This window comes from Ochotona curzoniae, unplaced genomic scaffold, assembly GCF_017591425.1.
Source record: "Ochotona curzoniae isolate NIBS_2020 unplaced genomic scaffold, NIBS_Ocur_1.0 contig_2321, whole genome shotgun sequence".
NCBI classification, from domain to species: domain Eukaryota; kingdom Metazoa; phylum Chordata; class Mammalia; order Lagomorpha; family Ochotonidae; genus Ochotona; species Ochotona curzoniae.
This window is the reverse complement of record NW_024465421.1, coordinates 23,496,453-23,507,451: the sequence shown is the minus strand read 5'-3', so window position 1 is coordinate 23,507,451 and position 10,999 is coordinate 23,496,453. Positions and strand designations below refer to the sequence as shown.

Sequence of the window (10,999 nt, the reverse complement as noted above, 5' to 3'; positions counted from 1 at the left end):
GCAGTGGTACCTCCGGCCCAGCACGGCCCTGTCTCCATCACATGTTCCCCCTGGAGTCCCTGGAGCTGCGTTTGGGGACAGCACAGGAGCTGAGCAGAAGCCTGAGGGTGCTGGGCATGACTGTCTGGGTGTGGCCCTGCCTATCAGGGAGGCACTCACCCCTGCACTGCCCTCACGGGCCCCGGGACTTTGGGTGTCCAGCCTCCTCGTCTTTGGGAGGACTAAGTGCTGCTCCATCAGGCTGTCCTCAGGGTTGCACCCCATGGGAGGTGCAGCCACACTGTGCTCTGGGCCTGGGTGTCTCCTGTTCACCTCTGGGCTGGAAGCCCGCGGCTGTCAGAGCAGTGTGGACCAGCCCTGGGGCCTTCCTCACCCCCTCACAAGAGGCTGCGGGCCTGTGCCTGCCCTCTCACCATGGCGGGACTCGGGTGAGGGGCTCAGCTTGGCCTCTCACCATGGCGGGACTCGGGTGAGGGGCTCAGCTTGGCCTTTCACCATGGCGGGACTCGGGTGGGGGGCTCGGCCTGGCCTCTCATCATGGCGGGACTCGGGTGGAGGGCTCGGCCTGGCCTTTCACCATGGCGGGACTCGGGTGGGGGGCTCGGCCTGGCCTCTCACCATGGCGGGACTCGGGTGGAGGGCTCGGCCTGGCCTCTCACCATGGTGGGACTTGGGTGGGGGGCTCGGCCTGGCCTTTCACTATGGCGGGACTTGGGTAGGGGGCTCGGCTTGCCCTCTCACCATGGCAGAACTTGGCAGGCGGCTCAGCACATGGTGCTCCCCAGAAGTGTGATACAGAGAACACTGTAGAAAAGTAGAAGTTTTTCATTCCTACTAGCTTTTTTTTTTTTTTCTTTTTACAAAGCATCTAGAAGTTTGCCCTCTGTAGATAGCCGGCTATCAGATAAGTCAGGAGGTTAAGACCAAAGGTTGCTGGCACAGACCATGAAAGAGGAGAAGGGGAGTGTCGGATGTGGCCAGCCAGGCACTGGGGGATAGCAACTGCCCAGTGGGGTGAAGGCCTTTGCTTAAGTCAAGGGGTCACTCGTGGTGGCGGCACCAGGAAGACTTTCCCAAGGCTTGGGCACCATGCCCTTCCCACCATGACCTGGACTTTGGAGTGTCGCCCATCTCCCTCAGTCCTGAGCCATGTTCTGGACAGGAGCAGGGCCAGACTGGCATTGCTGGGGCCTGGGAGCAGGCATGGTGTGCACCATGTGAGGCAGCTCCCTGGCAGGTGGACTAACAGCCAAAGGCCCTTCCACTGGGACTTCCCGTGCTGAAGGCCCAGCTGCCCAGGCTGGCCCGTGCCCAGGAGGCACGTTTGCAGAGCTGGCTGCTGTCGAGGGTGAGTGCAAGGCATGGGGGCACTGTGGACCCGTGGGGTTACTCTCATTCTACTCTGTAATTACACGTCCATGTGCCCCTCACGTAATAAACGTTTTTAAGCCAAGGAAACCATTCTGGATCTGGCTGGGATTTTTTGTGTTTTTAGTTTCCTAATGAAGCAACACCATCTGCTAGTTCATTGCTAAATGCCCATAGCAGCTGAAGCTGGGCAGAGTTCAAACCAGAGCCTTCATTCACCCAGGTGTGAGGGGTCCAGGTGCCTGGGCTGTCACCAGCAGGGAGTGGGATCCAGGCTTCCCACCTTGGGACTTGGGTGTGTTACACTCTAGAATAGCTATGGGCCCCTGGACCTGGTCTCTCCAGTCTTGGTGTACCCACCCTTGTTGGGCGTAGGTGCGGGGAGCAGGAGGGGCCCACGGGACATCCAGAAGGGTGTCCAGTGTGGCCCTTGCCTCCATGTCCCTCTGGAGCTGGTGTGTCCTTGGACCCCTTCGGCAGAAGCAAGTAGAAATGTGGGCCTGCCTCTGCCTGCAGGCGCTTGGCAAGATGCATTACTCACTGGGAGGTTTGGGTTTAATGTTCAACCTGGCTTGGGGCAGCCGGGCAAGGGCCAGCACGGCTCAAGCCTGCAGTTGCTGACTGGCCTGGGAAGGGCAGGCTTCCCTGGGCTTGCCCTGGATGAGCTCTAGCTGACCCACTGCCTTGTGTTCTGGGACAGAGCCAGCCAAAGGTGCCCTGCCGGTCTCTCTCTTCCTGGGGAGGAAGGGGCTGGACTTTCCAGGAATGCACAGTGGGACGGTGTTTGCACTCTTCTCAGAAGCCCTTGGTTTGGCTTCTTTCCCATGGGGACCCTTGCGACGGCAGCCTCTGAACTTAGGCCAGAAAGAACCGAAAGCAGACATTTGGGCTTCACTGCACAGCAGCAGAGAGGTGGAGCAGCTGGGCTCCGCCTGCAGCCCAGACGGCCACAGTGTGGTCTGTCCATGCCCCCATTGGCAGGGAGCCCTGGCAGGCCTGCACAGGGGCTGTATGCCAGGCGAGCCTCTGTGACCCCACTGCTGGGTGCGGGGAGGTGGGAGCCAGGGTTTACAGAACGAGAAGTCCCTAGTCCGGCACTGTGGAGGTGCTGCCTGGCACTTCAGCAGGATCCCCATCATGTGTGTTTTTCCACATGAAGCAGAGGGGTGCTGTCTGGACGCTGTCCTGTGAAGGGAAGGATGCATGCCGAATGCTAACAGTTGTGTGTGTTTGTAGATTCATTCATGTTGCAAAGAAGAGTGACAGAGAGAGATCGTCAGTCCACTGGTTCCCTTCCCCAGGGTCGAGCCAAAAGTCGGGCCCGTGTGGGTGCAGGGTCTCCTGTTCTTAAGTCACTGTCTGCAGCCTTCCAGGCACATTCCCAGGGCGCTGAATCTGTTATGGGATCTTCTCCGATGCTGTCATGTGGGACACAGGCTTCCCAGGCAGTGGCTCAGCCTGCAGGGCCACAACCCTTCCAGCATTTCTTGGTAGCAAGAGAATAGGCTTTGAGAGCATAGTAACAGCTTTATTTACTTACTTGAAAGGTAGAGTGACAGAGAGCGATTTCCCTTCCACTGGTTCACTGCTCGAAGTGGCCACAGCAGCCAGGGTTGGGTCAGGCCAAAGCAGGAGCTCCAGCCAGGGAGAGCCCAGCTCCTGGGCCACCCTCCACTCCCTTTCCCAGGAGCATCAGCAGGGAGCTAGATCAGAAGTAGAGTAAGCCCAATGGAAGGCTGGCAGCTCTGGGCCGTGGTGCAGGCCTGGGCATGCTGGCTCAGGTTTCTCAAGCCTCAGAGCTGGGATGCCCCTTGCAGTGCTTGCCAGGGCTTCCCGCACTGCAGCCCCAGGTAGGTCTCGTCGCATCCCAGTGCAGTTGTGGGCCCCCTAGGAGGGGTGTTCTTTTACTTCACAGAAAGTCGCCCCAGGAGGGTGACTTGTGACACATCCAACACGTGCAGTGAAAGTGTCTTTCACCCTGCAGGGTACAGCATGTCAGGTGGGCTTCCAGAACAACCCCCGCGAGGGCGCTGCTCGGTCTAGCCGCCCCACCACCCTTCCAGGCACCCCAGGCACCATGGACGCCCCTGGATACAACTGCTTTGTGGACAGAGACAAGATGGACGCTGCCATCCCAGACCTGGGGCCCAAGGAGCTGAGCTGCTCTGAGCTGCAGGAGCTGAAGCAACTGGCACGGCAGGGCTACTGGGCGCAGAGCCATGGCCTGAGGGCAAAGGTGTACCAGCGTCTGATCCGAGACATCCCCTGCCGCACGGTCACACCAGACGCCAGTGTGTACAGCGACATCGTGGGCAAGATCGTGGGCAAACACAGCGGCAGCAGCCTGCCCCTGCCCGAGTTCGTGGACAACACACAGGTGCCCAGCTACTGCCTGAACACACGGGGCGAGGGTGCCGTACGCAAGATCCTCCTGTGCATTGCCAACCAGTTCCCTGACATCTCCTTCTGCCCCGCCCTGCCCGCCGTGGTGGCACTGCTGCTGCATTACAGCCTGGACGAGGCCGAGTGCTTCGAGAAGACCTGCCGTATCCTGGCCTGCAACGACCCTGGCCGGAAGCTCATCGACCAGAGCTTCCTGGCCTTCGAGTCGTCCTGCATGACCTTCGGGGACCTGGTGAACAAGTACTGCCAGGCGGCCCACAAGCTCATGGTGGCCGTGTCCGAGGACGTCCTCCAGGTTTACTCGGACTGGCAGCGCTGGCTCTTCGGCGAGCTTCCCCTCAGCCACTTTGCCCGTGTTTTCGATGTCTTCCTGGTGGAAGGCTACAAGGTGCTCTACCGTGTGGCCCTGGCCATCCTCAAGTTCTTCCACAAGGTGAGAGCCGGACAGCCCCTTGAGTCGGACAACGTGAGGCAGGACATCCGTGCCTTTGTCAAGGACATCGGCCGGACTGTGTCCCCAGAGAAGCTGCTGGAGAAGGCCTTCGCCATCCGCCTCTTCTCCCGCAAGGAGATCCAGCTGCTGCAGATGGCCAACGAAACAGCTCTGAAGCAGAAGGGCATCACAGTGAAGCAGAAGAGGTAGGTGGGGAGCCCGGGGCCTCCTGGGCTGCAGTGCCATCTGTCTCCGTGTGTGGAGCATGGAGGGCCTCCCTGGGTACGGCCTGGCAGAGTAGGGTTGGGAATGAGGCCCCAGCCTGAGCGGGAAGGGCTGAGGGCGCCCCAGCCGTGGGTGTACTGACTGCCATGCTGTGGGCATGGCCTGAGGCACAGGCGTCCAGGGCCCTGCTGGGCACTAACCTCTGCTTGTCTGTTTTCTTTTCCTTATTCTTTGTGTCCATTGCTTCCTCCTGTTTCTCAGTGTCTCGCTTTCTAGAAGGTAGGTCTGAAACCACAGCTCCACGCCTGGCTGCCCTGTCCCTCTGCTGGCCGGCTCTGCTGCCCTGTCCCTCTGCTGGCCGGCTCTGCTGTCCTCCCTCTGCTGGCTGCCTCTCCCCTGCTGGCTTCCGCAGGGCTGTCTGTCCATCGTTGGCCTCTGTCTACCTCTGTGGCTCTCTCTGCTGTGATAGGCTGTCCCAAAGAGTGTCTCGCCACAGCTGACTCTTCCTGTGCCCTGAGTTCCTAGAAAAAGGTGCTCTGTCCCCAGTGGGCTGGGCACTGCCCCCTCTTGGGAGTGGGTCGGGAGGTGGGCCCAGGGAATGGCCCATCGGGTTCCTGCCACGCCAGCTCCTGGGATTAAGCTGTGTGCCTGGTCAAGCAGGTGACATGGGCTCCCAGGTTTAACTGCAGAGGCCGACTCTGGGGTGAGGGCACAGTCGGGGCCAGGGCCGGCTCAGCCCTGTGCGCTCTCCCCAGGCAGTTTGTGCACCTGGCCGTGCACGCTGAGAACTTCCGCTCAGAGATCGTCAGTGTGAAGGAGATGAGAGACATCTGGTCCTGGGTCCCCGAGCGTTTTGCCCTCTGCCAGCCGCTCCTGCTCTTCTCCTCCCTCCAGCACGGCTACAGCCTAGCCAGGTGAGAGGGCTGCACGGCAGCCTGGACGTCTGGCAGCCTGCCTCTTCCCGGGGCCTGAGCCCGGGACCTCCTTTTTGGGCTCCTGGCATTTCCAGACCTCCTGGACTTGAGGCTTGCTGCACTTTGCACCCCAGGTTGGAGCCCTTCTTGGGGGCCAACATGCAGGAGGCAGAATCTCCCAGCCTTGGTTGGAGGAGAACCCCGTGGGGACTGACCCCAACCTCACCGTCTGCCCTAGTCCCTGCCCAAGTTGGTCCCCAATGAGCACAACCCCTCGGTGTGCTGGCCACTGGGCACCCTGCCCCAAGGCGACTGTTCAGGGTGTATTGGTGACCTTCTCACCCCCTCACGTCATCCAGCGGTTGACCAGGTGACACAGCAGAGCTGGCCAAGCCCCCAGCCCAGCCCCAGTCGTGGCCCGTGGGCACTGTGACAGAACTTCACCCGCCCCCACCAGGGACCCCGCCAAGTGCTGAGCACCGTGCTGGCCGCCCCGAGCTGCCCCCTGCACTGGCTTCCGAGGACACGCTGAGCCTGCTGTGGCCAGGACCTGCTCCTCTGGTTCTCTTCCCAGGGGCTCCTGGCGCCGGGCTCTGCCCGTAAGGACATCTGCGAGGAGGCCCTTCCTGGCATCACAGGGGAGTGGCCTGGGCCGACAGAGAGGGGCCAGATGCCCAGGGGAGAGGGAGCCATGGGCAGCCCAGGCCGAGGGGAGGTGTGGGGAGGCCTGCAGGCTGCTGCGGCCATCAGCAACTCCATGCTCTCGGGCCAGGTTTTATTTCCAGTGTGAAGGACATGAGCCAACCTTGCTGCTCATCAAGACCACGCAGAAGGAGGTGAGGGGCTGGGAGCGTCCTCTGAGCTCAGGGGCGGGGCCTGGGGGCTGTGGGAGGGGCCGGGGGGCGGGAGCGTCCTCTGAGCTCAGAGCCGGGGCGGGGCCTGGGGGCTGTGGGAGGGGCCTGGGGGGGCGGGAGCATCCTCTGAGCTCAGGGGCGGGGCCTGGGGTTTGTGGGCGGGGTATGGGGGCGGGAGGGTCCTCTGAGCTCAGGGGCGGGGCTTGGGGGCTGTGGGAGGGGCCTGGGGGCGGGAGCGTCCTCTGAGCTCAGGGGCGGGGCCTGGGGGGCTGTGGGAGGGGCCTGGGGGCTGTGGGAGGGGCCTGGAGGCGGGAGCGTCCTGTGAGCTCAGAGCCGGGGCGGGGCCTGGGAGCTGTGGGCGGGGCCCTCACAGCCAGTATCCTCCCAGGTGTGCGGTGCCTACCTGTCCACAGACTGGAGCGAGAGGAACAAGTTTGGAGGCAAACTAGGCTTCTTTGGGACAGGAGAATGCTTTGTGTTCAGGGTGAGTGCGGCTAAGCGGGCCCCCAGGGCCGCCCTACCACCACGCCCTGTCCTGTGTCCCCCTCTTCCCCCTGTGTAGTCCCTGGGGTGAGAAGGGGAGCAGGAAGGGCCCAGGGGCTCGGTGTGCGGCGGCTCACGCTGCCCTCCCCTCAGCTGCAGCCCGAGGTGCAGCGCTATGAGTGGGTGGTCATCAAGCACCCGGAACTGACCAAGCCGGCGCCCCTCACGCCCTCAGAGACCTCTGCCTCCTCCCAACTCGTCCACTCCGTCTCCTCGGACCCTGCCGACCGGCTGTCACCGTTCCTGGCTGCCCGGCACTTCAACCTGCCCTCGAAGACCGAGTCCATGTTTATGGCTGGCGGCAACGACTGCCTCATTGTTGGTGGGTACCTGCTCCCCTGTCCCGGGCTGGGCCCACGGCCTGGGAAGGAGGCACAGGGACTGAGCAGCTGAAGCCCCTGTGCTGGCCCTGGCAGGCCCTGGCGACAGGTGCCCCATCTGAGCCCCTGTGGTGGCTGAGCAAGGGACCCCAGGTGGTTGGGATGGGCCAGGCCTGGGGGCACGAGGGCAGAAGCAGGGTCGGCTCATGCTTCAGAATGGGCCACTGGCGGGATGAGGATGGCAGAGACTGGCCGTGTGCAGGCAGTGAGGCACAGTGGAGGGCCGTGGCAGGAAGGCAGCTGCTGACCTGAGTATCCTGCAGGGGGAGGGGGCGGCCAAGCTCTCTACATCGATGGGGACCTGAACCGGGGCCGCACAGGGCACTGTGACACCTTCAACAACCAGCCGCTGTGTGCTGAGAACTTCCTCATCGCTGCCGTGGAGGCCTGGGGCTTCCAGGACCCTGACACCCAGTGAGCAACCACTGCAGGTGAGTGGGCCTGGAGGCCAGCCCAGGCTCCAGGAGCGCTGGCTGTGCCCCCTGGAGCACCTTGTACTGGGTGGCGGGGTGTGGGTGGAGCTGTCTGCCCTGGGAAGGCCTGAGGAGCCATTGCCAAGTACCGGCCTGTGCTGCCCCCTCTTGGCGGTACATGGGACCGCTCTCTGGTGAGATCTCTGCCCACCCAGGAGTGCCTGGCCCCTAGGGACTGGAAAGCTGACCATGCGTTCCATGTTTCTGCAGAGCCTGAAGCTGTCATGGGCCTCACTGTGCAGTTACACCCAGGGAACCTGTGTCACTTGGTCCCCAGCCATCCTGCTGCATCTCCACAGCCTGAACCAGAGGACCCTTAGAGCCTGCCACCCTCACCTAGCCCCATGCTCCCCCAAGGGCCCTGTGGTCACTGAGCAGCCCTTGCCCACTGCAGGCCCCTCCTGTGAGACCCTGTCCTCTGCAGCCTGGAGCAGCCTCATCAGGTGGACTCTGCCAAGCCCTACAGTGAGCATCCTGCCTGAGGCCCCTCTTCTTCAGCTGGTCCTGAGGGTCTGGGTCCTGTGGACGCAGGGACAGTCCGAGCCCTGAGTGGTGTGCAGGCTGAGGCCGCTGGGCTCCACCCTTCCCCCTGTGTGTCCTGTGTGTGCAGCAGAGAGGGCCAGGAGCCCTGGTGGTCTTGGGCAAGCAGGCAGAACCCCTTTCCCCGACCCCCCACTTTGGTATACACCAAACACAGGCTTGTTGTGTTGGCTGCTGTGGTCCTGGTCCTGTCTCAGCCAGAGCAGCCTCCGAGGCTTCCTGGGCGGGGTGGGGGCTGGGGGAGAGCGGGTGGCACAGGGTGAGGGGAACTCTGGCACCTGTGTGCCCGGGGCCTATCTGCTGGAACAGGTCAGACTCAGACGACTGCTGGCTGTGCATCGCTCCGACTGGGGGTTCTGATAGGCTAAGCCCACAGCCTGGCCTCCCCCAGGCCTCCCCCCAGGCCTTCCCCATCAGCCCCCCCCCCCACCCCCCCTCGCGTCTCCCGCAGCCATGGAGCCTTTGTAGCTGAGACGGAGACCGTCTGCCTCCCTGTCCCCTCACCGGATGACAGCCTCAACTGGGGCGAGACCAGGCTGTGGCCAGGAGCCTGGAGTCTGTGCCGGGCGACGGGCATTCCCCTGCTGCCGCCCGCATGTCCGTGGAAGGCTGTGTCCGAAGAGGGGCTGCCGGGCCTGGCCGGGTCCCCCGTCATGGGGACAGGGTATCGCGGAGAGACTAAACCATCCAACACGAGCCCCTCCCCGGGTGTTTTTACGATTTTATAGTTAGTGATTTCATTCTTGTGTGTTCTGTTTTGAGGTAATTTCAAAGAAAACAGTTTCTTAGCCCTTCCCACCATTTGATGTTAACACGAGGACAGCCGGGTCGCAGGCTGACCCAGAGGCCTCGGGCTCGACTGCAACTGGATTTGTTTCTCGTTGACATTTATTTTGTTGTATTTTCACTTAATTCAGAATGTCTTCAAACTCAGATCTAACACTGTCTCCAACTGAATTCATTTGGATTCTGCTTTTAAAATTAACAAAGGAGTTTATTTTTAACAGATTTACAGAGGGAGGGAGATCTTCCATCTGCTGGTTCGCTCCCCGGAGGGCTGTGCCAGCAGGGCTGGGCCAGGCCAGGGCCGGAGCCCCGGCCAGGTCTCGGGCCATCTCCGTGCAGTGGGTCTGAAGCAGTGCTCACATGGGGCGCCAGCCTCGCAGTGGGGCCTTGTGTGCCGCTCTTTGGTGCTAGTTTGTCCTTGGGATTCCTGGAGCTCCCCTTCCTTGGCTGGAGGGCCTGGGTGTGAAGTTGTCAGATGAAGCACGGTGCCAAGCAGCCCCACACAAACTTTCCCTCCAACATCCTTGGTGGGAAGAAAAAATTAAAATCTGAGTTGACGGAAACAGATTGTCATTTGCTGGTCACTGTCCAAATGCCAGGATTCCCACAGGCGGGGCAGGGACCCTGCCCCTTGAGCCCTGGCGGCAGAAGCTGGGACACCGAGCAGAGTGGGGGCGGTGGTGTGTCACGGCAGGCTAAGCTACTGCCCGCGATGCCAGTGTCCTTTGTGAACACCGGTTTGAGTCCCGGCTGCTTCACTCCCAGTCCACTCCCTGGCACTGCAGGGACAGGTGGCTAGAGACCCTGATGGAGTGTCGGCTTCCTGGCTTGGCTTGACCCAGCCATGGGAGGGGAGGTGAACCATCAGATGGAAGAACTTCCTCTCCCCTCCCTCTTTCTAACTCTGCCCTTCAAATCAATAAATGCTATGAAAAAAAAAAAAAAAAAAAAAGAAGAAGTAGAGGCAAGACTTGAACGCGGGCCCTGTGATGTGCCCGTGGTCGTCCTGACGCGCTGTGACCACACCTGACCTACATGTGTGTCTAACACTGGCCAGGCTGAAGCCAGGGACCCAGAGTTCAAACTGCGCACCATGCGGTGGGGTGCTAAGGATGGCAGGGGGCCCACACTGGCACACAGGCCCATCAGCGCCATGCCTAGGTACACCGTGAGATACCCTGCTGTGCGGGTGTGTGACCTGAGCTAGTGTGGAGCCTGTCTTCAGGGCTCCCACGCGTGGCTACCGGCCTTGCTGCCCGCGCACACGCTGGGTCACGGGTGGACGCTCTTCCCCGCCCCCTTGTGGAAAGAACAGGAACAGCACCTCCCCATACGCACTGCTGCACGCTGCAGACGACACACCTGGCTGGGCATGTACAAGCTATGGACGAGGGACACGTGTGGCCCTGCGCTTTGGGTTGCAGGCCCAGCCTGGCTTCCTGCTACCACTTGCTGTGGCCTCAAGCAGTGGCCCCATCGGGCCCTTCCCACCCCCAGATGCAGCTGTAGGCTCCATCCTCAGCCTTCCTCTCCCTGCCTCTGGCCATGGAATGTATTTTGGGACTGAACCAATGGAGTGAAGGGCCCTGTCTATCTCTCATTTCTCTCTCTGCCTTTAAATAAAATCCTAGACTGAAGGAGGAAGCACATGCATGGTGTTGGCTTGTGGTTGGGATGGCAGGAAGTGGTGGCTGGGAGGTGCCTCCCTGGTGGAGTTCCCGGGCACGTGAGTGGAGCAGAGACGTGCCAGTGCGGGACAAGTGCTGTGCTCAGTTGTCAGCCTGCGAGTGTGTCCTCAGTGAAGTGCCCCAGTGCTCACACAGCAGCCTCCCATGCAGTCCTTGCTCCTCACGGGAGCAGCTCAGCAGGTGGGCTGCCCAGAGCATGGCAGGGAGCAGGGGGTACTGTCCCGGCCGGACCATGGAGTAGACGGGGTCAGCGGGGCCGAGCTTCTCCCCCAGAGGAGGTAGGTGTGGCACCCCTGATTGCTCTGTCTCCTGTTTCCAGCTCTGCCCGGACAGGAGGCGCCTGGCCCCGGCCAGAGAGGGCTTTATTTGGAACTTGCTGTAAGTCCACGCGG

General features: G+C 61.8%; 1 protein-coding gene across 2 annotated transcripts; it reads left to right on the top strand.

Moving 5' to 3' along the window:
• Positions 1-3,358: 3,358 nt before the first annotated feature.
• Positions 3,359-7,996, top strand: LOC121151751 (TBC1 domain family member 24). 2 transcript variants are annotated; one of them, XM_040973539.1, is made up of 8 exons: positions 3,359-4,410; positions 4,691-4,708; positions 5,185-5,343; positions 6,116-6,179; positions 6,586-6,681; positions 6,834-7,062; positions 7,384-7,551; positions 7,804-7,996. In XM_040973539.1, exons 1-7 carry the CDS (start codon positions 3,446-3,448, stop codon positions 7,536-7,538), a joined length of 1,686 nt encoding a protein of 561 aa, XP_040829473.1. In that variant the 5' UTR covers positions 3,359-3,445; the 3' UTR covers positions 7,539-7,551; positions 7,804-7,996. The 2 variants fall into 2 exon arrangements, with proteins under 2 accessions (XP_040829473.1, XP_040829472.1); XM_040973538.1 differs by lacking the exon at positions 4,691-4,708.
• The last annotated feature ends 3,003 nt before the right edge of the window (positions 7,997-10,999 follow it).